General features: G+C 36.4%; 3 protein-coding genes and 1 long non-coding RNA gene across 10 annotated transcripts; 3 read left to right on the top strand and 1 right to left on the bottom strand.

Annotated features, from left to right (window-relative positions):
* Positions 1 to 62: 62 nt before the first annotated feature.
* Positions 63 to 4,567, bottom strand: LOC125212305. 6 transcript variants are annotated; one of them, XR_007174641.1, is made up of 5 exons: positions 4,517 to 4,553; positions 3,948 to 4,038; positions 761 to 3,827; positions 379 to 688; positions 63 to 240 (listed from the first exon to the last, which is right to left on the bottom strand). It is a non-coding gene; the product is annotated as an uncharacterized LOC125212305 (long non-coding RNA). The 6 variants fall into 6 exon arrangements; XR_007174643.1 differs by lacking the exon at positions 4,517 to 4,553 and having other exon boundaries at positions 761 to 1,769; positions 3,715 to 3,827; positions 3,948 to 4,034; XR_007174640.1 differs by having other exon boundaries at positions 761 to 4,038; positions 4,517 to 4,567.
* Positions 4,568 to 14,247: 9,680 nt separating this feature from the next.
* LOC125213913 (CTD small phosphatase-like protein 2) lies at positions 14,248 to 18,060 on the top strand. Of its 2 annotated transcripts, none has more exons than XM_048114708.1 (8): positions 14,248 to 14,479; positions 15,281 to 15,460; positions 15,814 to 15,956; positions 16,134 to 16,230; positions 16,349 to 16,417; positions 16,509 to 16,778; positions 17,196 to 17,533; positions 17,609 to 18,060. In XM_048114708.1, the coding sequence occupies exons 2-8, from the start codon at positions 15,307 to 15,309 to the stop codon at positions 17,822 to 17,824; spliced, it is 1,287 nt and encodes a 428-aa protein (XP_047970665.1). In that variant the 5' UTR covers positions 14,248 to 14,479; positions 15,281 to 15,306; the 3' UTR covers positions 17,825 to 18,060. The 2 variants fall into 2 exon arrangements, with proteins under 2 accessions (XP_047970665.1, XP_047970664.1); XM_048114707.1 differs by having other exon boundaries at positions 16,346 to 16,417.
* A 1,200-nt stretch (positions 18,061 to 19,260) lies between these two features.
* On the top strand, positions 19,261 to 24,255 carry LOC125213912 (meiosis-specific protein ASY1-like). The gene is made up of 22 exons (XM_048114706.1): positions 19,261 to 19,311; positions 19,421 to 19,477; positions 20,130 to 20,226; positions 20,307 to 20,375; positions 20,458 to 20,550; positions 20,755 to 20,881; positions 20,964 to 21,033; positions 21,122 to 21,163; positions 21,382 to 21,510; positions 21,587 to 21,700; positions 21,796 to 21,841; positions 21,939 to 21,980; positions 22,068 to 22,192; positions 22,303 to 22,315; positions 22,422 to 22,498; positions 22,599 to 22,697; positions 22,787 to 22,940; positions 23,026 to 23,102; positions 23,175 to 23,238; positions 23,324 to 23,481; positions 23,696 to 23,815; positions 23,913 to 24,255. The coding sequence occupies exons 1-22, from the start codon at positions 19,309 to 19,311 to the stop codon at positions 23,964 to 23,966; spliced, it is 1,830 nt and encodes a 609-aa protein (XP_047970663.1). The 5' UTR covers positions 19,261 to 19,308; the 3' UTR covers positions 23,967 to 24,255.
* A 468-nt stretch (positions 24,256 to 24,723) lies between these two features.
* LOC125213915 (REF/SRPP-like protein At1g67360) lies at positions 24,724 to 27,217 on the top strand. Its single transcript, XM_048114709.1, has 3 exons — positions 24,724 to 24,875; positions 24,959 to 25,201; positions 26,426 to 27,217. Exons 1-3 carry the CDS (start codon positions 24,861 to 24,863, stop codon positions 26,879 to 26,881), a joined length of 714 nt encoding a protein of 237 aa, XP_047970666.1. The 5' UTR covers positions 24,724 to 24,860; the 3' UTR covers positions 26,882 to 27,217.

The raw sequence follows: 27,217 nt of genomic DNA, 5'->3' as shown, positions 1-27,217 counted from the left end.
TTCTAGTGGTTTTTCATTCATAGTTTGACTAATATTGGTGAGTAATAGCAGTACCTCTCCAATAACATAACATTAGTAAATGTGACTTTACTAATTATCTGAGATAAAATGAGTAAGTTTCCAAGAAAAGTGGATTCTCATATGATAATCTAATACTACAAGATTCTCAAGCACAAATATAAGATGCCTTACCATTTCTTTTTCCCCTTTTTCCAGAGAGCTTTGCTTGAGAATCAAGTCCTGCTCAAAGCAAAAAAAGAGTGATGAGACCTCACAATCATTAGAAGCTCAATTGTGATGAGAGAATCAAACCATCATCTCATCTGTTGACACAAAACACACTAGAATTAACCTTGACAGTAAAGTCGGAAAACAAACCTCAAAGATCAAAAGCAACAAAGAATCCTTGAGCCTAAAGTTCCACTGTCACCCACCAGTGAAACCTTATCTTTCAAGCAAATATTCACTCCCAAAACCAAAGTCCCACCTCACTATGGTCCCTCCATCTCTCTACTTTTTAAAACTGCTCTTGTGGTACGAGACAACACTAGTCGCTTCTAGGAAACGACTGCTAAATCTCTAGTCTTTCATCATCTCATCACAACAGATTCTCTTGATGGGATCCTTAGAGAAATCAAATGGTGGGATGGGAAGTTTAGCATTGCTGGAGACGTCGTGTGGCTACTTGCTACAAGAATTACAGGCATGTCTTTATACGAATTTTTTAACCTATGGCAATGTGATCAGTCAGATTGCTCACCGGATTGTTGTAACACGGGCCTTTCGCTTGCAGATCATATGGGATGAAATCGGAGAAGACAAATTAGAGCGGGAAAAGTTTCTGCTGGATCTTGAACAGGAGTGCCTCGAGATTTATAGACGTAAAGTTGACAGAGCTAACATTTCACGAGCTCGACTACATCAGCAGCTTGCAGAATCCGAGGCTGAGTTTACGCATCTCCTCCTCTCCCTTGGAGAGAGATCACTGCCAGGAAGGGTAAGATATACACTACAAACCAGTTAAATCGAAACCTTTGTATAAGCAACTCATTCAGTACTGTATCATGGAAGAGCCAATATAGTTGTAGCTCTTGGTCATGATCACATAATTTAACAGAAACCTAATAATATGAAACATGAAAAATACTCTCAATGCTTTCTGCATGAAGATCAAGAGACAATCATAATGTTAAAAAAAATGAAAATATTGCAATTATGTAAAAAAACTAATTTAAAACATCTATTAATGTAACATTACAGGGGAAGGAAGCTTGACAATCTGATATTTTTGCATTACAGCAAACAATATTTATAGATCTTAGCAGGAGAAAAGCTTTAAAATATGTACTGTTATGTTTTGATTCAAGTACCTTTTTCATCCTCGACAGCCAGAGAAAATGGAAGGAACGCTGAAAGAGCAACTGAATTCTATAACCCCAGCACTAAGAGAGATGCAGTTAAGGAAAGAAGAGCGAGTAAAGCAATTCCGTGTTGTACAAGGGCAAATTCATAAAATTTCTGCAGAAATTGCAGGGTGGACAGAGTATAACGATTCAACATCACCTGTTTGTGTCAATGAGAATGATCTTTCACTTAAGAAACTTGAGGAGTTCCAAAATGAGCTTCAGAGACTTCAGAGTGAGAAGGTACTCTAGTGAAAATATGTTGTTAGGGGCTAAATAAAAAATTGAGAAACCAATCACTTTTATTTGTTTTCTTGCATGTTTGTATCCCTATCAAAAGAGCGACAGACTTCAGAGGATGGAAAACTGCATAAGCACAATTAGAAATTTGTCAGCCACTTTAGGAATGGATTCTTCATCGATCATAACAAAGGTGCACCCAAGCTTGAACGAATTATCAGGATTGTCAAAGAACATTAGTGATGGTATCCTGGAAAAGCTTGATAGAACAGTGAAGTCCCTTCAATCAGAAAAACAAACACGGTTTAACAAGGTAATTGATTTTTTTATATCTTGTGCAAATTTCAGATAGTAAGCTGGTTCAAATCAAAATATATGTATGATTTAGCATATTAACTATATTTAGTTGATTTATTTATTCAGCTGCAACAACTTGGTAAAGCATTGTCTAATTTGTGGAGTCTCATGGATACACCCTATAAAGATCGTCAAGAATTTCTGCGTGTTGCCAATCTATCATCGATGGCATCAGCGGAGATATCCACTCCCGGAAGCCTTACTCTTGACATGGTGCAGCAGGTATACCGTCAGATACTTCTCTAGAATTATATGCTAGAAATGATTTAATTTGATTATAAATCGTTTTCAAGGCTGGCACTGAAGTGAAGAGACTGGATCAGTTGAAAGCAAGCAAGATGAAAGAGTTTTTCTTCAAGAAACAAATAGAGCTCGAGGACATATGCAGAAAATCACACATGGAAATACCATCGAGATCGGAGATGGAAAAAATAATCAGCCAAATAGACTCTGGTAAGACTGAATTTTTAGAAAGAAAATTTTTAGTTGTAGCTCATACTCCTATATCACATTTGACCCATGGCCATACATATAAAAGGGGAGATTGATCATGCCGATCTCCTCACAAGTGTGGATGAGCAGATATCAAGAGCTGAAGAAGAAGCTAGTAGCAGGAAGGTGATCATGGAGAAGGTTGAAAAGTGGATATTGGCATGTGACGAGGAGCTCTGGTTAGAAGAGTACAGCATGGTCAGATTCTTCTCTTCTTCATTTAAATACAAATACATTAAGAACCCCTTCAGCAAGAAAATCTTAGCTGCTAATTTCCCAATTCAGGATGAAAATCGCTATTCGGTTAGCAGAGGTGCTCATAAGAACCTTAAAAGAGCTGAGCGAGCCAGATTGATGGTCAACAAGATACCAGGTTAAGAGTTATCTCCATGATTATTACTAATGCATTATTTTGTACTAGAATGAAAGACTAAACCAACTAGATGAGTTTAAAAGGGTTGATAACCATATTAAATTTGTCTGTTTCATCCTCCTGGCAGCTTTGGTGGACTTGCTGATATCCAAGACTAAGGACTGGGAAGATGAAAGAAAGAAAGTCTTCTTGTATGATGAGGTATACTGTTCGGAATAGCTACTTCAGTGAATCATTCTTGTAAGCATAATGAATACGTACCATCTTCCCATGTGATCGGGGAATATAACAAGTAAAAGTTATCTATATAGAAAGCTGTGGAACAGTGAAGACACATTCTTGGATATATGATAGACATGGTATTCATAGAAGTGATGAAATTGTAGTGTTAAACTGGTTAGGTAGATAACGTTCCAGCAGAGAGAACACTCTCAGGATAACTTATACACACTTGAGTTGGTTTTTCATTTCATGATCATGCACTTGTTCAGTTTTCTAGGAAACTAACTTTGATTTCATTCACAGAATGATCAGAATCCAAAGCCTTTTATGCCTCATTATTCAGCTTTGCAATGTTTCTGAATAAACCTTTGTACTAGAACTAAAATCCGGACTTCAGGTTCCTCTACTAGCAATGCTTGAAGAGTACCATATGTTGAGAAAGGAAAAGGAAGAGGAGAAACAAAGACAACGGGTAATATCTTCAGAACCTTTTTCATTCTCATTCACTAATCTCTCCATACTCCCTTATACTACTATAAACTGTGATTATGGCATTTTTAGAATATTTCAATACACAAGGGTGATCTTAAATGCAGGAACAGAAGAAGGTACAGAGTAAAGTAGTACCTGAGCCTGACAGCCCATTTGGAACAAGGCCAGGCACTAGCAGTCGGCGTCTTTCTGATAGAAGCATAAACGGAGGCTTTGGAAGTGCAAGCCCTCTAAATAGAAAATCTTCCCTGGGCTTACAGCCCATGGGACCAAGCAGCATCAACTCACCAAGTCGAGGCGTATCTCACATAACAAGAGGAAAGAAAACAAACAGAGAAAGGGCATACAGTCAGAAAGGCTTTTCTTACCATCTCAGAGAGGATACAGTGTCGGTTGTCTCGTCATTTTCTGGCCCCTTCTCACCATAGGATCTCGGGTGTCCACCAAGAAATCATTAATCTGTCATTAATCTGTATAATCAGTTTACATTCTCTTATAGCATAAAAAGAGTTGTACCCGTAAATAAATTAATGGATCATTTCACAAGATCTAAAGCCTGCATTTGCACATTTTCTGCAGCATTTAACAAACAAAACCATTTCATTTTGTAGAGAAAATCACAAGCCACAAATACTTCATAATTTAAAGCAATTTAAACATATTGAACTGATTTATCCAGAAACGCAACTTTATAAAGTCTAATATAATCACGATTGCACATGATTGTTGATCAGATTAAGCACCAAAATATCTAATATCCATAAACTTAAGTCAAATTAAGAATTGAAACAGGCTCACAACACCATCCCCTAGAACAAGAATTGATATGATTTCATCTATGAAAACCTAATACCAACAGAAATTTTAATCAGCCTTTGTATTTTTTTTGAAAGAAGGCATCAATTGAACGAGTGGCAGAAGGAACGGGCTTCTTAACTGGCCGCGATTTAGCACGATCTCCCGGGATATTCTGATCGTTGGGGCGAGGACTCATCGGGAGAGAATCGAGCAGAAAATCAGCAGTCGGACGGTGTCGTTTGACAGCAATTCGATTGTGCTCGACTGCTATAGCCTTCCTCTTCTTCTCGACTGATGCGTCTCGTTAATGTTGGCACGGTCTTCTTCTATATATATATATATATATATATATATATATATAGGATTGTGATCAATTGAGATTATTTAGGCTAATTGAGAAATGAGATGCAATATCAGCCATTCATTTTTATTAAATGAGTGGTCCAGATTTTGCCACACAAAAAATATTTTTAGATTAATTTATTATGAAATGGTAGATTGGTAATTTCATCAATTGAATTCAACGAGAGAAAGCACTACAACAGCTGCTCCAAATCCTTCTTCTCTAACATCTGCTTCTCCACGATCATATCCACCATTGACTGCCAGAAATTCCCCAGCGGATCCTCGGATTTCTTCACGATCGCGAAGCTCTCCTTCACCTTCCCCTCCACTGTGCACGGAATCAGCTTCTTCAGCATCGACAGGTTCCCCTCCGCCGCCGCTCGATTCGACGATCGAGATGATCTCCTGCTCCGGCGGCGGGAATTTCTAGGGTTTGCAACGTGCGATTTCTCTCCGATCGGATGTAGATCGGAGGAGGATCGCGAAGATGAGGAGGCGAATTCCCCTCCGCCGCCGTCGATGCTCCGAAGAAAGTCGTCGAGCTTGGCGACCAGATCTCAAACCTCACCCTCACCGACGCTCAAAAGCTCGTCGAGTACCTCAAGGACAAGCTCGGCGTCTCCGATGCCTCCTTCGTCTCCGCTCAAATCGCTGCTGGAGATCGTCTTCGGCGAGATCTGCAGTAAGACGAGCTCGTGCACGCTGAAGCTGCTGGTGCAGATGCTTTCATTTGCTTCGTTTCTGTTTCAGATCAACTCCAATATGTAAGTTTTGCTTTCATTTGCTTCGTTTCTGATCCAATTTGCTAGATTTGTTTGTGAAATCAGTGTCTTTGCTTCGTTTTGCTTGATTTCGAATCAAAATCATGTAATTTAATTCTTAACTAAACTTGATTTTGTCTACGGCTTAAGTGAAAATTTAGTTTTCAAGTTGATTTGTGTATTTTAATTCGATTGTGTTGCTGGAATTTTTTAGTTGTGTAGATAAGATGTTTGTGATATTGCCGACATAAATTATATAAGTAGTTGACATGAAAATGTTTATTTTTTTACATGAATTATATAGCTCGTTGTTGACATGAATTATATAGCTCGTTGTTGACATAAATTATATATGTAAAACATTGTTGTTGACATGAATTATATGTAAAACGTTGTTGTTGACTTAAATAATATACGTCGTTGACATGAAAATATTTATTGTTGACATTAATTATTTGTAAAATGTTATTGTTGACATCGTAGTTGATACATATTAATGACTGATGATTAAAGCTATCATAATCACTAGTACTGAACTAATTTGTAATTCCAATATTAGTTTATTGAATGTATTGAAATTTGAGATATGTTTGTTGGTATAATTTAGCAATGTGTAAATATATAAAATGGGGGTTGAGTCCAATCCGTGGTTTCGAAATTGTAGAAAAAGTTGAATCTGAGGCGGTGGAGTTGGTCGTTTCTGATGTGGCGGAAATTGAGATGCATACATCTCAATTTTTTAGCTCCGGTGAACAGGGGAAAGAGGGGGAAAGAAGAAATTGGTGAAGAGAGGGAGGAAGATTGGCGCTGCGGTGGTGACATTTTAATAAAGTTGTTGACATTTGATATTTTGGCTATTGATATGTGAATAATAAGTGTTATATTTTAGTTGTTCACATTTTAATGTGAGTTGTTGACGTTTGATATTCTGGCTATTGATATGTGAATTATAAAAGTTATTTTTTAGTTGTTGACATTTTAATACGAGTTGTTGACATTCGATAATCTGGCTATTGATATGTGAATTATAAGTGTTATTTTTTTTTGTGAGTATAAGTGTTATTTTTTAGTTGTTGACATTTTAATACGATTTTGTTGACATAAATAATATACGTCGTTGACATGAAAATATTTGTTGTTGACATTAATTATTTGTAAAATGTTATTGTTGACATAATAGTTGACATGAATAAAGTTTGTTGTTGACATAAATAAAGTTTGCTTTTGACATCGTAGTTGACATGAATAATGTTTGATGTTGACATCGTAGTTGACATGAATAATATTTGCTGTTGACATCGCAGTTGATATGTGAATTATAAGTGTTATTTGTTAGTTGTTGTCATTTTAATACGAGTTGTTGACATTCGATATTCTCAGTATTGATATGTGTAAGTGGTATTTTTTAGTTGTTGACATTTTAATACTAGTTGTTGACATTCGATATTCTCGGTATTGATATGTGAATTGTAAGTGTTATTTGTTAGTTGTTGACATTTTAATATGAGTTGTTGACATTCGATATTCTCGGTATGATATGTGAATTATAAGTGTTATTTGTTAGTTGTTGACATTTTAATACGAGTTGTTGACATTCGATATTCTCGATATTGATATGTGAATTATAAGTATTATTTGTTAGTGTGACATTCGATATTCTCGGTATTGATATGTGAATTGTAAATGTTATTTGTTAGTTGTTGACATTTTAATACGAGTTGTTGACATTCGATATTTTCGGTATTGATATGTGAATAGTAAGTGTTATTTGTTAGTTGTTGACATTTTCATACGAGTTGTTGACATTCGATATTCTCGGTATTGATATGTGAATAATAAGTGTTATTTGTTAGTTGTTGACATTTTCATACGAGTTGTTGACATTCGATATTCTCGGTATTGATATGTGAATTATAAGTGTTATTTTTTAGTTGTTGACATTTTAATAAGTGTTATTTTATTGAATGTTGAAAATTTGAAGATTTGAATGTTGAAGAGATTTGAAGATTTGAAGGTTCGAATATTTGAAGATTTGAATGTTGAAGATTTGAAGATTTGAAGATATGAATGTTGAAGATTTGAAGATTTGAAGATTTGAATGTTGTAGATTTGAAGACATTGCGGCTAGAGTTTTAGAGAGGATTTTAGAAAATGATTTCAAACACAATTTAATGAAAAGACAATTATACCCCCTTATTGACATAATGAGGTATTTGTTGACATTTTGTTAATCTTATGGATTAGTGGCCCATATTGCATCTCATTTCTCAATTTAGCTAAATAATCTCAACCTAACAAGACCCTATATATATATATATATATATATATATATATATATATATATATATTTCTTCTGTATTGGAGGTGGAATTTAGCGGGAAATAGTTTGGAAATACTAATTCTTTAAATTATTATTTATCTCCAAAATTTCCTTGAATTCACTATTTTGGTCATAATATTTGCTAGTGGTAATCGATCAAGCGAGTAGAAGTTTTACAATTGTCTCCTCGATCTTTTCTTTTATGAAATGTCAATCAATTTTCGTGATGTTAGTTGTTGTCTTCTTGTCGTAAAATAAACTGATTTTTTGTGTGAGGAAAATAATATCTTGTTAGCAATATTCTTAGTTACACATGTTAATTCATTCTTCACCTTCCATTAATCTTGGAGAATCGTCATGTATTATCTTCTCTCTTTAATTCTCCATACAGAAGGGCATTGATCACATTATACGAATGTGACAGTTAATCATTGTTAATTTGCAATCGAAAATCATTGTTTGCAATCGAAAGTAAAACTTTTCCGGTATTCATATTCATAACATGGAAAATATTTATCATAATCCAATCCATAAATCTAAGTACAATATATATTGCTACTAATCTTTATTTGGACCTCTCAGTATATCAATTTGGTCGTTGTTTGATAGTGAGCACCATCAACACTATTCTTCTAGGTTCTTCCCTCATGGTAGAGGGCATTTGTCACAAGTGCTATTTTTCACAATGACATTCATCTACTTCTTTATTGCATCTCTTCAACGCCTATGCCTTATTATCTATGTTGGGTACAAATTCATTCACGTTAGATAATTGATGGAAGTTAGAAGGTGTATATAATTCCTATTAAACCCTAATTAGTTTGAGGCTTTTTGAAAGTGATCCAAAAACAATTCTGTGCGGGCTTGACCGAAAGCGGACAATTTGAAACTAATGTTGCGGTCGACGATCCTAACAAGTGGTATCAGATGGCTTTGGGTTGTGCCTGGATGAGCCCCGATAAGGGTCGGACCTGAAAGACTCAGGTTAGAGTCGGGCCCTGGATGACCCAGGAGTCAGGGATGGAACGACCTATGTTCATGTGGTCTCGGTTTGAGGGGAGGTTTGTTGGGTACAAACACATCCCACATCGGATGAATGAAAGAAGTTGGAAGGTGTGTATAATTCATGTCCAACTCCAATTAGTTTGATATTTGAGACCTTTTGGGGGTGATCCAAAAATAAATACGTGCGGGCTTGACCCAAAACGGACAATATCAAACTAATGTCCCAAAAATAAATCCGTGCGGGCTTGACCCAAAACGGACAAACGAACAATATCAAACTAATGTTGCAGTCGACAATCCTAACAATCTCTTCGACTAAGTGGAGAATCTCCTATTCTTCATAAAAGATTGTCGAGAAAGCTCAAGCCAATTTTTGCGAGTTAACCTTTGGCACTATTCCTATTCTTCATATAAGATTGTCTAGAAATGATGTGAATCCGAGTATTCACTATCATACGATGCAGCAACATCGAGGGCCATGTGTTGATCGGGGTCCGAAAAGAAGGTGGAGATATGGCAAGGAGCCAAGCCAGATTCGGAGGTCTGATTCAAATCAGAATTTGCCTATCAAGATGGTATCCAAATACTCTTCTAAGACCACCATTGTCTTCATCGTCAAAAGAGCTTCGCGTGAGTACCTTATACGCTTCAATCGGAGCCCGAATGAAGAAGTTATGGTCGTTTTACAAAAGCCGCGCAGTCCAACAAGCAAAACCCCCGACCACAGAGAGTTTGCCCGGCCTGGAGAGGAAAAACGCCCGACCCGGGCGTTTTTGTGCGACTTGCGATTTTTGCTCCTTTTTTACTTTTTTGTTTTGCACTTTTAACCTCTAGTATAAATACCCATGTCTGGGGTTCTTGTCACCAGCTTTTAAATATTTGTAAGAGACAATTTTTCCATATTTGAGAGCTCACCTTCTTCATCTTTTGAAGACTTATTAAATTCCTTCGGGTTGCATTCGATCTTTTGCCGGACTAAGGTTGATTGTTGATAAGGCTAATTTCATGCATCGGTTACGTGATGAAAAGTCACCATTTACTAGGTCTAACACAAATTTTAAGCCAGGTGTGTGAAGGAATTCGCTAGGTCCAGGAAGTACTGAAGGCAGCGGACCAGCGAAGGAGAGAGACGAAAAGTGAGCAGAATTAAGGAAGAAAATGGCTAGACGAAGGAAGTCCAAAGCTGAGGGCAAAGAAGACTATTCACACAAAAGAGCCCCTGCTGGACCCATTTCCACGCCTATATAAAGAGGAGCATGCAACATACGAAATATACAATTTTTAGCTCTCAGCTCACACACACACTCACACACTTGGGAGAATGGGGATTCTGGGGTAGTTCAGTGGTTCATCTTCGGAAAATTCTGTGGCAACACCGTCCTCAAGGAGGGCGAATATACAATTATTACCTTTCAGTTTTTTGTTGCGTTTTGATTTCCGTCGAACTTCACCGTTTTGGAAGTCGACTGCTCGTTGCTACTTATCGTTATTCTATGAAGTTCATTTTATGTCATGATGGTGTTGATTGGTGTTGATTTACGTTGATTTTATGTTCTGAGGAGTTTTATTTCGAAGGTTGATGGTTATTCTCTGTTTTAGATGTTTGTGTACTTGATCTGTGGATATTGTTGTTGATCTGTGGTGAATCGGCGAATCTGTAGTTATGGAGATGGTTTTTATCGGACTTTGGTTCGGATGCTTGGATCCAGAATGGATTTAGCATCCGAAGTGTGGATCTGAACAGGGGAAACTGAGTTGTGCATGGATTTTGATTTTCTGCTTAGGTTTTCATGTTGCTTCGTCTAGTAGCGTAGATCTGCCTTAGTTTTAACTGTTCTTCGTTTTTATTGCCTTTAATTCAGTTTGCTTCGTTTCAATTTACGCTCTCTCTCTGTTTTTTTAACTGATTGTTTCATGTCAAAGATTGGAGAAGATGATGTCACTGTTAGTTAGTCCTTTAGTTAGTTATTTTGCAGCTTTTTAACCGTACTCTACCATTTTCAGAAAATGGTCCCCACCTTCAGTTGTTTTCCCAGGTCTAGGTAATTTAGGGAATAGTTTTCTTAGATCTAGTAATTGTCTCGCTTGTTCCAGTTTATATGCATGTTTCCTGTTTCTGTCTAGATCTAGTTGTTAGCATAGCAAATTTCAATCACCAAGTCTAGTATAAATTCCTCAACCCCAAGTTGCGTGGCAGCAACCATACCACCCAAAACCCCTTTAAATGCATACTTTCGCATATGTCCTCGTGGGATCGATCCCTACTTCTCTATACTAATTTTAGTATAGGTGGTCGAGGGTTTTGAAGAGATATTCTGTGTGTCCGACGACCGAGATCTTTCAGCGTTCCGTGAGTTCCTAGACCCTGTGATCTAGTGGATTCTCTGGACCCAGGAAGCTTGACATTCTTTATTGTGCACGCAGTTTTAAAAATATCCGAGTATCAATTGTAAAGGTATGTTTGCTAGTTCTTGTGTTGCTAGTTTGTGAAGTCATTAGGTGTTTGTATGTGAAAGTGCATTTGAGATTTCTTTCTTGTTCTTCACCTAAATTATAACACTAATCCATCCTCTATCCTTTTATCCATTTTCCTTGTTCCATTTCTTGATTTATCTTGTTTATTTATTGGGTTTATTTACAAAATAAGTTATTGGGAAGTTCACTAGTCTTTAATCTATAAGATTAACAATTAAGAAAGCTCAAGCAAACTTTGCGAGTTAACCTTTGGCACTAATATGCAGTGAATTTCTTAATAGTATGTCGCGTGTGAAAACAAGTTGCCTGATTTCAGAATACATGCAATCAAACAACCGATTAAAATTATTAATATAAACATATAATAACTTACCTAACAATTACCAAACGTATCTTTATGGTAATAATTTAATGGCGTACATATTTCATAACATTTGAACTATTTTTCCAAGATTCTCCTGACGATGTGCAACTCATTTAATTCAAACTCATCCTTATGGTAATAATTAAATGGAGTACTTTTGGAACATATACATCAAAATATTTGAACTATTTATTAAGATTCTCCCCACGATGCTTACTACTCATTTAAGGCACCACCAAATCTGTTGTGTGCTTTTTTTCATTTGGTGGATCATCTATATATTTTACCAAAAATCACATTTTCAATCTCTACTTTTTTCGACCTCTCAATTTACTAATAAGAAAGTATCTTTACCATCTACTTTGTGACGTGCGAGTAACCTAATGTGACAGAAACACATAAGTATCGATTAACCAAATAATAATATAACATCTCACCTCTTCGTTGTCCTACTTTTTCTCATCAAAGCTGTAATAATCTGTTCCTTAATGATTTCAATTTTCAATGAGTAAATAGGGTAAAATAATTATGAGTTAGTTCTGTATTTAAAAATGTACTCCATCGTTCGGAGAATGTTCAGTGATAGTAGATCAGAGCTAATTTTTAAGAAATTTATTTGACGTTCGTACAGTTGAAAAAAAATTAGTGAAAATATAGTTTTTATTTTTATATATTAATTCTATAATAAAATGTGAATTAAATGAGTTATGAAAATATATGTCACTATAATAAAAGAATCGTCAGGGATATTTTTAATGGAATTAAGGACGTTAATTTGTATTTCTAAATATACAACCAATACTTAAAAAAATGTCATTATTGTTGGTGTTTCACTCCCAACTAAAACTGAAGGATGCAAACGGAAACGTTCTAAAAGAGTAAAAGATTAAGTTAATTTGTCATAATTTATGAACGTTTCTCTTGTGTCCTAAATTATTGTTATTTTAAAAAAAATCAACAGAAGTAATTGTGTCTCGACTTTCGTGTCCTTCAAAAATACTCTCAACTCAAGTTTTTTTTAGTGTGTCCACTTATAAAAATAACTAAAATGAAATGTAATAGTAGTATAGTACTACTATTTAATACCAAATGAACGAAAAGGAAAATACACGACATGTAAAAGCGGAAGAAGGGAATAAAATACAATTTGACAAATATATTTTATAGAGTAGGGAGTATATAATAAGATTAACTTTGTATTTGCACGATGAAAAATCGTGAAGTTGACGAACAGATTTGAAAGGGAAAATTTGTTATTCGGAATTTGAAGTTGACTTAGAACATTTTTAATCATTCATATTAAACTCAATTTTATTTTATCGTAAATGTTATTCCAACAGTTTACATAGAACTCAAATTTAAAAGATTATTCTTTTTAATATTTTTTTCTCACGAAATAAATAAAAAAACGATCTGGGTTTATTTTAATATAAACTCAAAAATCTAAAATAAATTGATTTTTGAGTACCAGTGCCGATTGGAATTAAACCTCACACTAAGATTTATTTATCAATGATTAATTATGTGGCACTATTTAAAGACGAAATATTGATGTATTTGAGATATACTCCCTCCGTCCCACGTTATTTGAGTCACTTTTTTTTCACATTCGTTTTGTAAAAATAATAAAAATAGTTAAAGTGGAGATAAAGTAAAGTGACTCAAGTAACATGGAACGGAGGGAGTATTAAAGTGTCCATATTAATTAATCGACTATTGCATTGTCCATCTCTGCTTTAATTTGCAGAAAATGATGATTCAAAATCACACCGAGATTTGTCCGAACTCCGAACTACTTCCTCAGTCCATTAGGAGTTCTGGTCATTTTTGTGCACTCATTTTATAAAAATGATAATTAATAGTTAAACGTAGGAAAATAGTAAAGTAAGTGAGAGGATTAATGTTGAGAACATGAAAAAGTGACGGAGACTCTTAACAGTGGACGAAGGGAGTATATATATAATAACATAGTGTTGTGATAAATTTCGTTCAATTGGACTAATGTAATTCTAATTTTAAATTTTTAAAAAAACAGCATGGTAATGTTTATCAAGCCACTTTAATTGGAAAGTACTCCACTGAAATAGTATCTATCGACAAGGTAACGGTAAAGATTTTAATAAGAATATTACGTGTAAAAAAAAGGAAATGCATTTTGAAGGTGCTCCTATTCCTATATTATTGGCATTGCGTTAAATACTCCAAGTTTTGTAGTAAAAGAAAAACGTATTTTATAATTAATATCATGAAATTAATGTACTTACTCTCTAAATAACAATGTTAAACGACTATCCCTGATATTAAATTAATTAGGGATCAGAAATATTAGAACACAAATTGTCCAAAAACTTTTGTTAATAGTTCAATGAAATTAAAAATATGTCGAGATGTATCTTGAATGCAATTTCATGAAGTCAAGGGACCACAATAAAAAATCGATTTATACAAAAGGTCGTCCACGCGTACACGATTTAAGGGCGAGTACACATATCCAATATCGACCCGCGCGTGGTTGTGTACAAAATTCTGTAAATTCAAAGACAGTAATCGTAATTTAAGGGAAGATGGTATTAATAAGCTGCAAAGAGCAGTAATTTCATTTCAAACCATTTTCTTCACCCAAAGAAAAATGCAAAAAGAAAATAGAAAAGCCATTTCGATCTCTTTTCATTTCCCTCTAATATTTCCCATTTTCTAATCTTTGGAGGGAAAGAAGAGGTTTTAATTTCCTCTTGAAAAATTCTCCATTTTGAACTGAGCTTACAAAACTCTCTTTTCAGCTAATTGCTTTCAGCAGCTCACTTTCCTGATCTTGCAGATTTTGAATTCGAGGTACGAATCATTTGCTGCATTCCTCGGATTTCTGAATTTGTTCGGATTTTCGCGATTGAGTTAGTGAATACGCATGCTGACATACTCCAATTCTACTGTGTTCTTTTGTGGTTAGCTTTTTTGGGATTTAGGGTTTCTTTTGATTGGCTCAAGTTTGGGGGGAGCTGCATGTGGATTTGCTAAGTGGTTGAGTTCATTTTTTCTCGAAAAAAAAATACTACCTTTTTAAGTGTTATTTCTCTCTAATTGTGGAGAATTAGTTCTCTGATTTGGAATTTGGGTGCAATGGAATCAGTAGCTAGATATCCGCTGAGCTGTGTTTTGGGATTTTGTTTTATTTCCTGCGTTTTTGCTCAATGTGAATAGAAGCCTTTGTGGTTTTATGAGTATTTTTTTTATGTTATTTGGGGCTTGTGAATATTTAGCATTTAGTCAATTCAGTGAAGCTCTTGGTGTTGCAGTCAAGGTTTAATTGAATTGTTTAATTGTAATTTTACAGAGAAATGGATTTGTCAGTCGGTTTCTATGCTCCATTTCAGTATTGTTGAGTTGATTTTAACAGCAACAAGAAAATGTCTGGAACTTGTTTCTATCTTGTACAATTACTCCATCAAAATGTAGATTTTGGAATGCTGTTTCCGTTGCATAAGGGATTTATACGGATAGTGCATTGTTTCTTGACTAATTGAATTTAGAAGGTTTTGTGTGAGTGTGGGTGTGTATGTGGTGATGGGATTGCATAAAATTTTATTCTTTCAACCTAATGAAATCGAGTTTGAGTCTAATGAGAGTGGTTTACAGCTGGGACAGTCTTCCTTAAATGAGCAATGCAGACCAAGAAAAGAACAACCGGTAGAAATTCTCGAGAGGTTGCCAGCCCTAGGGTTCCAAGACAGCAGAGAAAATTGGCCGAGAATGTGCAGGTTCAGGGAAAGAAAGTTGCTGAGATAATTACATCATCTGCTAGAAAGAAAAAAGTTGGTTAGTAGCCTATTCAACCACCCGTTATCTGAAGTTTTTGCCTTGAGAATGCAATGCTAAATCCATAAATTGGGAGACTTAGTTCATCCATTACAAACTTACCTAGAGAATTCTATGTCTTCCCTAAATTGGGAGACTTAGTTCCTCCGTTAAATTAGGTGGCTGATTTTGCTACTAGCTGTAGCTTGTTTACATCTCTATCCTTATGTTTTGCTATCTCTGGTCGATTCTTTGGGCACATCTTTGTACGATAAGCTCCCAAGTCTTAGTTTTCTTAATCCTATTCATAGCCAGTCCCTCTTTAGTTTTTCTTAATTTTCTACCATTTTGGGGGTTTCTTGTTGAATTTTCAGTTAGCACAAAATCGAAGGTGGTTGAGGAATCTGATGGTGGAACAAATTTGGATACCAAGTTCAGATTGGTAGATGCAGATGACTCCAACGTATGTTTGGATCATCAAGCTGAACATGAATCTCATGATTCTTCTTTAAATAAGGTAATCAGCTGCTCTGGATATGATACTCTTTCTTCACAATTATGCTTTACATTGTTTGATTCTGTCTTTGCAAAAATACACGGGCCGTCTGATTTTTAAGTTCTGGGAATAAGAATGGTGGTAACAAGTTTTCGTATAACTTGTCAGAGTTTGTTTATTTTATTTGTCATATTATAGAGTCATGAGAATGGAGCTGCTAATTACAGTGCGGACACCATATTCTCTCCTTCCTTTCACCTTGCTAGAAGCGATGCCGATGATATTTCAAGTGAAGGTACATTATTATATGAATACTGATCACATCTTTTCTGCTTGCATTTTATTTTCCGATGTCTAATACATCATATATATTTCAGTACCTTAACTTATCTCTGATTTAATCATTCCAGCAGACTTCTATAATTACTTCCGGAATGGGAACCAGGACTGTGGGAAGGAGAACATCCAGATTGATTGCCCAGGTATTTGCAAGGCAAAACGTATTTATCTCCGTAAATTCCATAAATTCTTCCTTGATTAATTCACTAGATTATTCTCTCTGTGCAAATTTAGGTGGTGTCACTCTTTCACCTGAAGTTTCAGCTATTTATCTCTCCATGAAAAATTCAAACCTGGAATGCATTGATGAGAACAATCAGGACCACATGTCAGCTGATGTACGTCAGGAGGATGAAGATGCTGATGACTATGATGATTTTGACCCATACTTTTTCATAAAGAATTTACCCGACCTCTCTTCGGTGGTCCCAATGTTTCGCCCTCTGCTATTGCCTAAACAAACAAGAAGCTGCCCTTCAACATCACTTGTTCTGGACTTGGATGGTAAGCACAATTTACCGTTTGGCACTTCTTTTATGGTATTGTTATCGAGATCCTTTACCTATGTTGGATTGCCTAGTGGCACCAATAAAGCTGATTGGATAATTTACCTAATTGATTATTGAATTAAAATTTGAAATAAAGAAGCCTCGTTGAGGTGATTCACTGCTTATTGATTTTATTGTTTCAAGTACTAGTTTACTAAATTCGAAAGTCACTTATCAGTCATTAGACAGGGCTACCGAAAATGACCACCTACATGAAAAAGTTCCGGTGCATTTTCTTGCTTTTTTTACAATGTCGTGATCGTTAAATGAAGATGGTTGACTCGTTGGACCAACCTGTTTGTGCGATTGTTTATATTTGCATCTTTGTCGGTGAATTATGAAATTGCAGTCACAAAGTTATTGTGTATGGCAGAGACTTTGGTGCACTCCACGCTCGAAGCATGTGATGATGCAGATTTCACATTCTCTGTTAATTTCAACCTGAAGGAGCACACAGTATATGTGCGATGCCGTCCTCATCTTAGAGAATTCCTGGAGAGAGTATCTAGGATTTTCGAGATAATTATATTTACCGCCAGCCAAAGCATCTACGCTGAGCAGCTTTTAAATGTCTTGGACCCTAAGAGGAAAATCTTTCGCCATCGTGTTTATCGCGATTCCTGTCTTTTTGTGGACGGAAATTATCTAAAAGACCTGTCAGTTCTCGGCCGTGACTTGTCTCGTGTCATCATAATCGACAATTCTCCCCAGGTATGATTTTTATTCGTCACGCCACTTTTTTAGCTTGAGATATATAGGCTTATTATGTCTGTGATGGCTTTGCAGGCTTTTGGTTTCCAAGTTGACAACGGAATCCCCATCGAAAGCTGGTTTGACGATCGTTCTGATTCAGAATTGTTATTGCTGCTCCCGTTCTTGGAAAGCTTAGTCGGAGCTCAAGATGTACGGCCCCTGATCGCCCAGAAATTCAATCTCCGAGAGAAAGTAGCCGCGGCAGTCTCCCCTTTAGAGCACAATGGAGGAGACCCGTTCGAGAGATGAATGTTGCGTTTTTTTCTAGTTGCTTCTGCTTTGTCTCGTCGAAGCAGTAGAAGTGATAAAATAACTACACAGAGGTAAAAGCAGTGTGATCTCAAGGGGTTTCAGGACTGCAGAAGTGAACCGGAAATAATAATTTAAGTTTATACAAGTTACATTTTAAATGGATGATTTATTCACTTGAATTGGCCTTTCTTGGTCTCTTGATTTCATTTCTTATATGTTTGTGTTTTGTGGCATAGAGTTGATAACCGATTTTATTTTATTCGGTTCAGTTATCGAATATTGACTAACTAATAATTGAATACACCTTTACGTTTAATTAATCCCAACTTCTTAAAAGTTAACCTGAAATTAACCGGAACCAAAAATTATTATAGATTAACTAATAGTAACTGATTCATTCAATTCCGTTATCTATTAATTGATAATCGACTAAGCGAATAATTATGCTCAATGGTAAGAGACAAAGGATGATCCATCTTCCTAGCTTCAACTTCCATTAAGTATTGATTTGTAATTTCTTGAAAATATAATCAAATTAATGCTAATACAACATCCCTAGATAATGTTTCAATAGATCTCAAACTTTAGTTACACACTTGAAAAAGTATTTATTTTTGTTAAGTAAAATAAATGATTGACTATTTTAATTGCAAAAGAATTTTGAGTCATGTCAACATACCTAAGAGTATCCAGTGGCGGACGCAGAAATGCACGGAAGTAGGGGCTAAATTCTCAAATTTTACCTTAAAAATAAATTTGTAGGTAACTTAGATTATTAATAGGGACTTTTATATAATAATGTGTATAGAATGTGAATAAATTTTAGAACTTTATAGTAGAAAATAATTAAAAAAATGAATTCATTACCTCCCCCATTAAGTGTAGGTCCGCCAGTGAGAGCATCAACAATGTGAGGATCGGATTCGTTATGCCGGGAGATGCACATGGTCTTTAATAAGGGACTTAAGCTCCTACTAAATTGAAAATTTTCTTTCTCTATTTACATAATATCGTCGAATTCTCGATATTTTGTGTGAATCGTTGCGCAAAAGCTCATATTTAAAAAATCATGTGAAAATTATTATCTCAATATTTTTATATTCAAAATTTAAAATATATGGTCCTTATCAAAATAAAATTCTGCGTCAGCCTATACGTTGGGACGAGACGGGACGGCACGGGAAAGGGCTGCATTGCGCTCGCTGTGTCCTGTTTTCGATCACGTGCGCAGTAAGTACCCCAAGTGCAGAATATGCCCATCTATGCTGAAATTACAGATTTGCCCACTGTTCACGTTCCCCATGCAGCCAAACTTACCGCAGTTATAAGCCGTTTGAACTCTGGTTATTATGAACCTAACCACGGTTAATACCTGCAAAAATCTATACATATAAAACCCCTCCGAGTTTCCGAGTTTTCCAAGCTCCCGCCAGTTCACAGCTCCTTTCGAAACTCTCATTTCTCTCTGTTTATTCGAAGCAATGGTGAGATGAGAGATCTATCACAGAAAGAGCTTTGTTTCTCCAATTCCCTTAGTTTGATCACTAAGCTTCCAATCGTAGCTAAGATGTTTACTGTTTTTAACAATTTCAGGTGGTTGCACAGAAAGTGAAGGAATCTGAGATAACGGAGCAGGACTCGCTTCTCCTCGTAAATCTCTCGCTTATCCTTTTGATCTGTATTTTCTGTACGAATTACTTTGTTTTCGGCATGAACCAACGGCTATTAACTTGTGAACTGCGATCGCGTTGATACTGGTATAATTGTGATGATCGCGCTACATTAGACGGCTGAATTTCCATTTCTATATGTTTGATTTCCGATTGGATTTTGGTTCCTGATGCACTTGTCGTTGTGCCTGGAGATATTTGCATATTTATCTTATTTTAGCTTTTTAAACGGTCATGAATCATTTCCGTGAGATTTCTGAATTACTACTGTGCAACTCAATCGGAGTATTATCTTTGATTGGGAACCGGATTATCAACATTTGAAGTAACGGAGTATTAAGTTTTTTAAATAAGATGTTAGTCACTTGATTTGTGATGATTGGAACTTGTAATTCATTATATTATGTATATTGCCTGACTTGTAGGATGATTACTGCTTGTATTGCAGCTAGAAATGTCAGTTTAGCTAACCGATCTTATTCCTGATCTGAACCATTTGTTCTTATGTTGAGCATCACTTGCAGTATTTGCTGGTGTCCTTGCAAATTAATAGTATTCCTTTTTCTCATTTTCTGTGTTTTGGTTTATCATTCGTAACAAGCATCCTGAAAATTGCTTCTGAATTTGATCAGACGAGGAATCTGTTGCGAATAGCCATATTCAATATCAGTTACATCAGAGGCCTTTTCCCTGAGAAATATTTCAGTGACAAATCTGTTCCAGCTTTGGGTAAGTTGCCAGCCATAGTATTATATATCTCCTAAAGCAACTATGAAGTTAAATAGGTAATACTATTGACTATGTAACAGACATAAAAATTAAAAAGCTTATGCCTATGGATGCGGAATCACGGAGACTCATTGATTGGATGGAGAAAGGTATATCCGAGACCTAACTTCACTATCTCCCATTTCTCTCACTCAGGAGCTAATTCATTCTGGTATCACCCTTTCTGTATAGGTGTTTATGATGCTTTACAGAAAAAATATCTTAAAACACTGCTATTCTGTGTCTGTGAGGCGGTAGATGGTCCAATGATTGAGGAATATTCTTGTAAGTCTCCGAGAAGCTATTATTTCCAGAAAAATAGCTCATATATGATGGAAAGTCATCATTAATTATTGTCCTTAAGTTTTGTTTCCATATTTAACATTGTGTATAAGATGCTACTAACACGTTTTGACCAGTTCTAGATCTGGCAAGCCATTTAGTATCGCTTTTAATTTAGCATACACTGATGCAGAACCTTTCTTGCAGTCTCATTTAGTTACACTAGTAGTTCTGACAGTCAAGAGGTTTCAATGAACATCAACCGTAGTGGGACAAAGAAGGGTGGGACTTTCAAACATAATTCCACAACAGAAATAACTCCAAGTCAGATGAGGTGTTGATATCTACAACATTTCTATTATAAAATTTTAGCTTGCTGTTCTTGCACATGATAAATGAAAAAGCTTATTTAACAGGAGTTCTGCTTGCAAGATGGTTCGCACATTGGTACAACTAATGAGAACTCTGGATAAGATGCCAGAAGAGGTGTGGTTTCTAGATACTTGAGTTGTGACTGTCTATTGTTTTTACTTGATTCACTCGCATACTTGTTGATTGTGTACCATTCTTTCAGCGCACTGTTCTGATGAAGCTCCTGTACTATGATGATGTCACGGTAGGATTTTACATGAGTAGTATATATTTTCCCTCATCTATATTCTTCATTTGTTCGTAACTGCTTTTATGAATTGATTATGGAAAAATGAATTAACTGAAGTGTTGCTTGTTACTGTTCAATAGTAGTGGTTTTCATGGATGCAGGGAGTTTTTGGACTCTTCTGCTAGCTTAGTCATTTGCTCATTTTGATTTCTTACATAACCTTAATTTTGCAGCCAATGGATTATGAGCCCCCATTTTTCAGAGGCTGCACCGATGAGGAACCACACAATCTATGGACTAAAGATCCGTTGAAGATGGAAGTTGGCAGAGTCAATAGCAAGCATTTGGTACTAAATCTGAAGGTACGGGATTTCAACAGAATCTTTTACTGTATCTAGCTGCCCTTTTTAATCTCTTCTCCAACTATAAACTCAACAGGTTAAGAGCGTGCTTGATCCTTGTGAAGATGAAAATAACGATTATCAAGATGATGAAATCAGCCTGGGAGCTGAGTCTCTCCAAATAGATGAAGATAGTGAATCCAACAGTGAGGTATCATTTGGTTGGTTGCATTTGGTCCGCTGAGTTTCAGTACGATCATCTAATTTTGACGCATAGATATTTGTCTTTTTAACCTTTTAACTCAGATGAGTAATTCAGATGACGATGATCAATACATTGTAGCACCCGTAGGTAAAATATTATCAAACAACAGACCTTTCAGCCTTAGATAAGTCTGCATTGCAAATTTTATAGCTTGAATCACACTAATTTTCTGCATGTTTGGCAGAAAAAAATCAATTTCAAGAGGATAATGCAGCAGTGGATGAAGGTTCCATTTAATCACCTCAGTACCTTATGCCGGATTTCTACTTTCATATCGTTTAAAAGATGTTCTAATCCTTCACTGTTAATGCAGACAATACACAGGATCCAGCAGAAGATGAACACCAATTGGAGCGGGTGAAGGAATGGATAAGTTCTTATCACCTCGAAACAGTTGACCTCACTGATGTCCTCTCCAATTTCCCAGACATCTCAGTTGTAAAAATTCTATACATGAATACATGATATAAAGCACTAATTTACCTGGTATAAAGCACTCAAGTTATTCTGTTCAGTGTATCTGATCCATATCTAACCTATCTGTGCAGGTCCTGATTGAAGGTACAAATGAAAGATCTGAAGGACTCAAGCTAATAGAAACGAAGTCGTAGTTACTTTACTATTCACCTATTAGCCTTCATCTGATGCTAAATTGGCTATTTTCCAGATATTATGGACAAGCTCGTGAAGGAAAATGTTGTAACTAAAGCTACTGAAGATTGTTATGTCATTAACAAGAAAAAGGTTTCTTTTCTTTTTCTTCAGAACATTTTTCACAATGCTTCCATTTATAACCTGTATGTTGAGTTGTGTCTTCTCCTTGTGGTATGCAACTGAACTGCAGAATTTCGACTATGAGTTTGATGTTGTGAAAGAAGAAGCTGATGTGCATGCAGTAGGACACGACGGAAAAGCTGGAAGCATAGATCACATGTACATGAAGGTACATAAGCCCTCAATTCCTGTTCAATTATTGAGTTATTACAAGCTGTGTCATTCTTCACTTACACTAGTTCTTTCCTTTATCTCCAGGCTTTGTACCATACTCTTCCATTGAGGTATATAACAGTAGCAAAACTTCAGAACAAACTTGAAGGCAAAGCCAGCCAGGGCACAGTTCGGAAGCTTCTAGACAAAATGGCGAAAGATGGCTACGTTGAGGCCACCACTAGCAACCGCAGACTTGGTTAGTACACGTAACTAACTACTACATGCTTTTCCGACATAAACAAAGATACTGTAATTGACACACATGCTTTCTATTCTGCCAGGAAAGAGAGTGATCCAATCTGACCTCACTAACAAAAAGCTGCTTGAAGTGACAAAGATCTTAAACTTTGATGCAATGGTACAGTTAGTACTGTATTTCTTGCATAAGCCTCTTGGTCTTCGATACTTAGCATTATGTCCTTCTTAACAGGACGTGGATAATACGGGATCAGGAGACAAGTCCACCAACAATCTAGAAACTGAGACTGCTGCTGGTGCCTAATATTACCTTCTTTCTTAAACCAAAAGTTAAGTTAATTAGCGGCATGATTTACACAATCTATCATGATTTGGAATCAGGTAACAAGTACAAGGACTTATCCACGTGCGGCGGTCTCCACTCCATCGGGTCGGATATCACCAGGACAAGAGGCAGATCAGATGCAAACATGAATGACTCAACAGGACTTGCCAGGAAAATGGGCCGTTCCGGGAGTACCCCAACTAGCAGGGCTGAGGTCTGCTCATTCTCTAACTTCTTTTTCATACTCCTGCGTCCCGACTTAAGTGATACAATTCATTCCGCACAAGAAAAATGGTGTTTAATACTAAAGTAGAAGAGGGAATAAATCAAAAGATAGCTTGGGACGTCCAGATAAAGAATACGCACTATTTACCTTGGGATGGAGTAAGTGTAGAATATTAACTTGGTCTTATTGAAAACACACACAGCCAGCAGCATCGAGAGAGAGTTTCGTGCCTGGGGCTGACGAGGGCAGAGGTGGCGACAACATGGACTTGGTCATGGAGAGCAAGTCTACTCAGGACAAACGTTTCAGAAAAACAAGCACGGTAAACTTCTTGTACATGTGTTTCTAATCTTTTGACTCCTTAACAAATCTGATTGTCAGCATTTTAACCATTTTTTATGTGAATATAATTATTATAGGTCAAAGAGCCGATCCTTCAATACGCAAAGCGCCAGAAATCTATGGCTGTGTGAGATTTTTCGTGCTCAGTTAGTTTTATATCAGTTGATGATATAAAAACATCCTTTAGTATTTTTACCTTTTCAAGGTACTGCAGCATATGATTTTAAGTGCATAATATAGATTTGACGAGTGAGATTTCTCAATTGGGGATTAATCAGTTTAGTAAATTTTGAAATACTATTATGTTTGTAATTGTGCCCCCAACACGTTCGCTCCATAAAGTATCACAATCAATGCTTTTGTACTCCATTCGTTTCGTTCCATATAACATAATGAAGTATACGTATTTTTTAGATGAAATACAGTAAAATTTTAGAAGCTACTGTATTGATTAATGTATTTGAAAAAAAAATTTGGCTGAATGTATTAAACGGTTGATTTGATTGTAAAAATCGGTAAAGTTCTTTTATTGTTTCCAAAAGTATTACTACCACGTTTGGAAAATATTGAAAAAGAAAAACATGTAAATGTGAATAGACGGAGTATTAGTTTTTAATTAATAATGCTATGTTGACTAAGGTAAGTTTACTGTAAAAAGCTTATCAATATTACTTGTATTTGTTTAAAACATGTTTGAATACGATATGTTATTCTATAGTACTCCTTTGCAATTGAAATATGATACGCTTCTACAGCGACTATATTCAATGTAAAAAAAAAATATTGGAATGAATGATTAATTGGAATTGCGACAATAGTGAAGCGGTTGATTAATTCCGAGAATAGGAAGGAATGTGAAACGACACGTGGCATCCGATTCAGCGGCACTCCACAAAACTCCCAAAATACACCTCGCGACTCCATTTGTTTCTCCAAATGCAAGATCCGAAAAACTAAATAACTGCAATACTCAGCTTCTTCACTCCTCACGCCAACACCACACCATTTCTCTTCCACACTCCAAAATGGCTTCATCTCAGGTTACTCGCATCAATTCCTCTCCCACTCTCTTCCAGTTCTGCATTTTCTCTCACTAATCTCTGCTTTGTTATGGCGATAATAGGTTGAGATGGAGGGAACGGCCGTGAATGGCGGCATCCAATTGAAGCACCTAGGTTTTGTGAGGTCTCTCGTCATAAACGCCGTCCTTCTCGTCTCCAACATCTACGATCACGCCAAGCAGAATTCTGGCTCGTTCAGACCTACCGTCGACAGGGCGGAGGGCGCCGTTACGGCGGTTGTTACCCCGATTTACCACCGATTCAGAGACGTTCCTACTCATCTTCTCGTTTTCCTCGACAATAAGGTTTGATTTCATTTGTTTTTCCGTGATGCGATGCGGTTATTTATTGAGAAAATATGGTTTGATTTCGACATTTCGTGATGTGCTGAGATCTATTACTGCTGTTGATGGGTTATTAGTGTACTTCTCGATTGATTACGTTTCTGAATTTTGTTTGCTTTTTTTTTTGTTGATGATTTTTTTACGTGCTTGTTCGGTGATTGATGATCCACATGTGATCTGATACTCACCCGAAAAGTAGCTCAGAAATGCTGTTAAATTTATTAGTCCGGATATATTTATACGTGGTATGTCCAACCAATCACAATTGATTGGCTAGACGCATAACGTGGCAATGTGTCCGGAATACTAAACTTTTACTCAGTTATCCGACCCAACGAGCGACTCTAATTATATGGAGTAGTATTAAAACTGTAATTAGGAGACACTACAAATGAGATGAAATCCGTTTGATAAAAGATAAATATTGTATCAGGAGTAGAAGATAAAGATTGTAGATGTAAGACGTCACAACCGGATTGAAAACCTGTTTGATTAATCGAATAAAAGGATACGAGAAGTTATATCCAGAGAGGCTAGCGTTAAACTTGAAAAATATAATGATAAAGACTCCCAAATATTGCAAGTAGCAATGCCTTTATATAGGTAAAAGAAGCTATAATAAAATTAAATGCATAAAATGTAAACCTAATTCAAAGAGGAAATACAAATAAAGTCCTAAACAAACTAGGAGGAGTAGCTCACAGGAATTATATAGTAGTTTCAGTTATCTCTTTATGCTTTGGATATTTGTTACGTATATTTGTTTGTTTCATTTGCCAATAATATCCTCACTTGAACCCTTCAGGGTGATCTTCTTCATCTGCAGTTATTATTTCCCCATATTATCATTTAGTATTGAATTGTTTTGCTTTTGTTTGACGTGTGTCTTATGTTTTTGACCGAGGGAGTGCGTGCCCTCCTTCTGCCCTTTGCTCGTCTCTGGTGTGCTAGCAGTAGGTTTCATTTGTTGGTGCTTTTGTGGTTTATGGACATTGCTTTTTTTGCGTGTTGTCTTCTGAAACTGTTTGCTCTTTGCGTGTTCAGTTTGCAGCCTTTTGTTTATCGAATTTTTTTTTCTCGTTTGAAAACTATTTACATATGGTAGCATGGATCCATGTTAGTTGCAATGTTATCTAGTCAATCGTTTTCCAAATAATCTTTTGATTGTTTAATTGTTTGTGTTAGGTGGACGATGCATCTCACAAGTTCGATGAGCATGCTCCGCCCATGGCCAAGAACGTGGCTCTCAAGGTCCATGTCCTAATGAAGAAGGCGTCCGCCACAGTTGAAGAGTTGGTCGAGGAAGCCAAGGTTGGTGGTCCAATGGCTGCAGTATATCTATCCTCGTCCATGTCCAAGACCTTCGCCATCAACCAGCTAGCTGTGGTGTGGTACAAGATCAACCAGCACTCGACTCTGCAGGGAGTGGCGGAGGTTGCTGCTCCAACCGCCACACATTGGTCGGAGAAGTACAATAGCTTGGTCCAAGGCATGAGAGGGAAAGGCTATAGCTTGTTCTGCTACGCCCCGTTGATACCAGTCCAGGAAATGGCAAAGGCGTATAAGCGAGTGGAGGCATCTGCCGCGGAAAAGGAGGAGGAGGCGTCCAGCTCGAGTACGAGTGAATCGGACAAGGAATAGGTTCGGGTTTGGGGTGTTCGTGGTTGCAAATACTGATAGGTGCGCGTGCTTCTTTCTCATCCCTCTTTGAATTGTGCAAATGATGAGCGTGATCGATATATCCGGGGATTTTTCTGCGAGCATATGGTGTCTTCCGCACACAGAAGCAAGGAGGGGCTTAAGCTTCTACCGAGCTAAAAGTTTCTTTTTTTCTATTCCTATACTTATCATTGAATTTTTGATATTTTGTGTGAATCGTTGTGCAAAATCAACTATCGTCACAGCAGAACACGAGAAAAATTTTGTCTTCAAATTTCAAACTTTAAATTTAAAATATATAACCCTTTGATTAACAAA

This window comes from Salvia hispanica, chromosome 3 (genome assembly GCF_023119035.1).
Source record: "Salvia hispanica cultivar TCC Black 2014 chromosome 3, UniMelb_Shisp_WGS_1.0, whole genome shotgun sequence".
In the NCBI taxonomy this organism is placed as follows: Eukaryota; Viridiplantae; Streptophyta; class Magnoliopsida; order Lamiales; family Lamiaceae; genus Salvia; species Salvia hispanica.
Note: the sequence above shows the minus strand (reverse complement) of the source record. Positions and strands in the feature narration are given on the sequence as shown.

What these genes read in the sequence shown, in the direction of transcription:
- LOC125213912 (XM_048114706.1), top strand. An exon ending in ATAGTGAATCCAACAGTGAG is followed by an intron (nt 21,701 to 21,795) that starts GTATCATTTGGT and finishes CTTTTAACTCAG; the next exon opens with ATGAGTAATTCAGATGACGA. An exon ending in CACTAGCAACCGCAGACTTG is followed by an intron (nt 22,941 to 23,025) that starts GTTAGTACACGT and finishes CTATTCTGCCAG; the next exon opens with GAAAGAGAGTGATCCAATCT.
- LOC125213913 (XM_048114707.1), top strand. Translation starts at nt 15,307, where the DNA reads ATGCAGACCAAGAAAAGAACAACCGGTAGAAATTCTCGAGAGGTTGCC. An exon ending in TGCTAGAAAGAAAAAAGTTG is followed by an intron (nt 15,461 to 15,813) that starts GTTAGTAGCCTA and finishes TTGAATTTTCAG; the next exon opens with TTAGCACAAAATCGAAGGTG. An exon ending in ACTTGTTCTGGACTTGGATG is followed by an intron (nt 16,779 to 17,195) that starts GTAAGCACAATT and finishes TGTGTATGGCAG; the next exon opens with AGACTTTGGTGCACTCCACG.
- LOC125213915 (XM_048114709.1), top strand. An exon ending in TCGTTTTCCTCGACAATAAG is followed by an intron (nt 25,202 to 26,425) that starts GTTTGATTTCAT and finishes TGTTTGTGTTAG; the next exon opens with GTGGACGATGCATCTCACAA.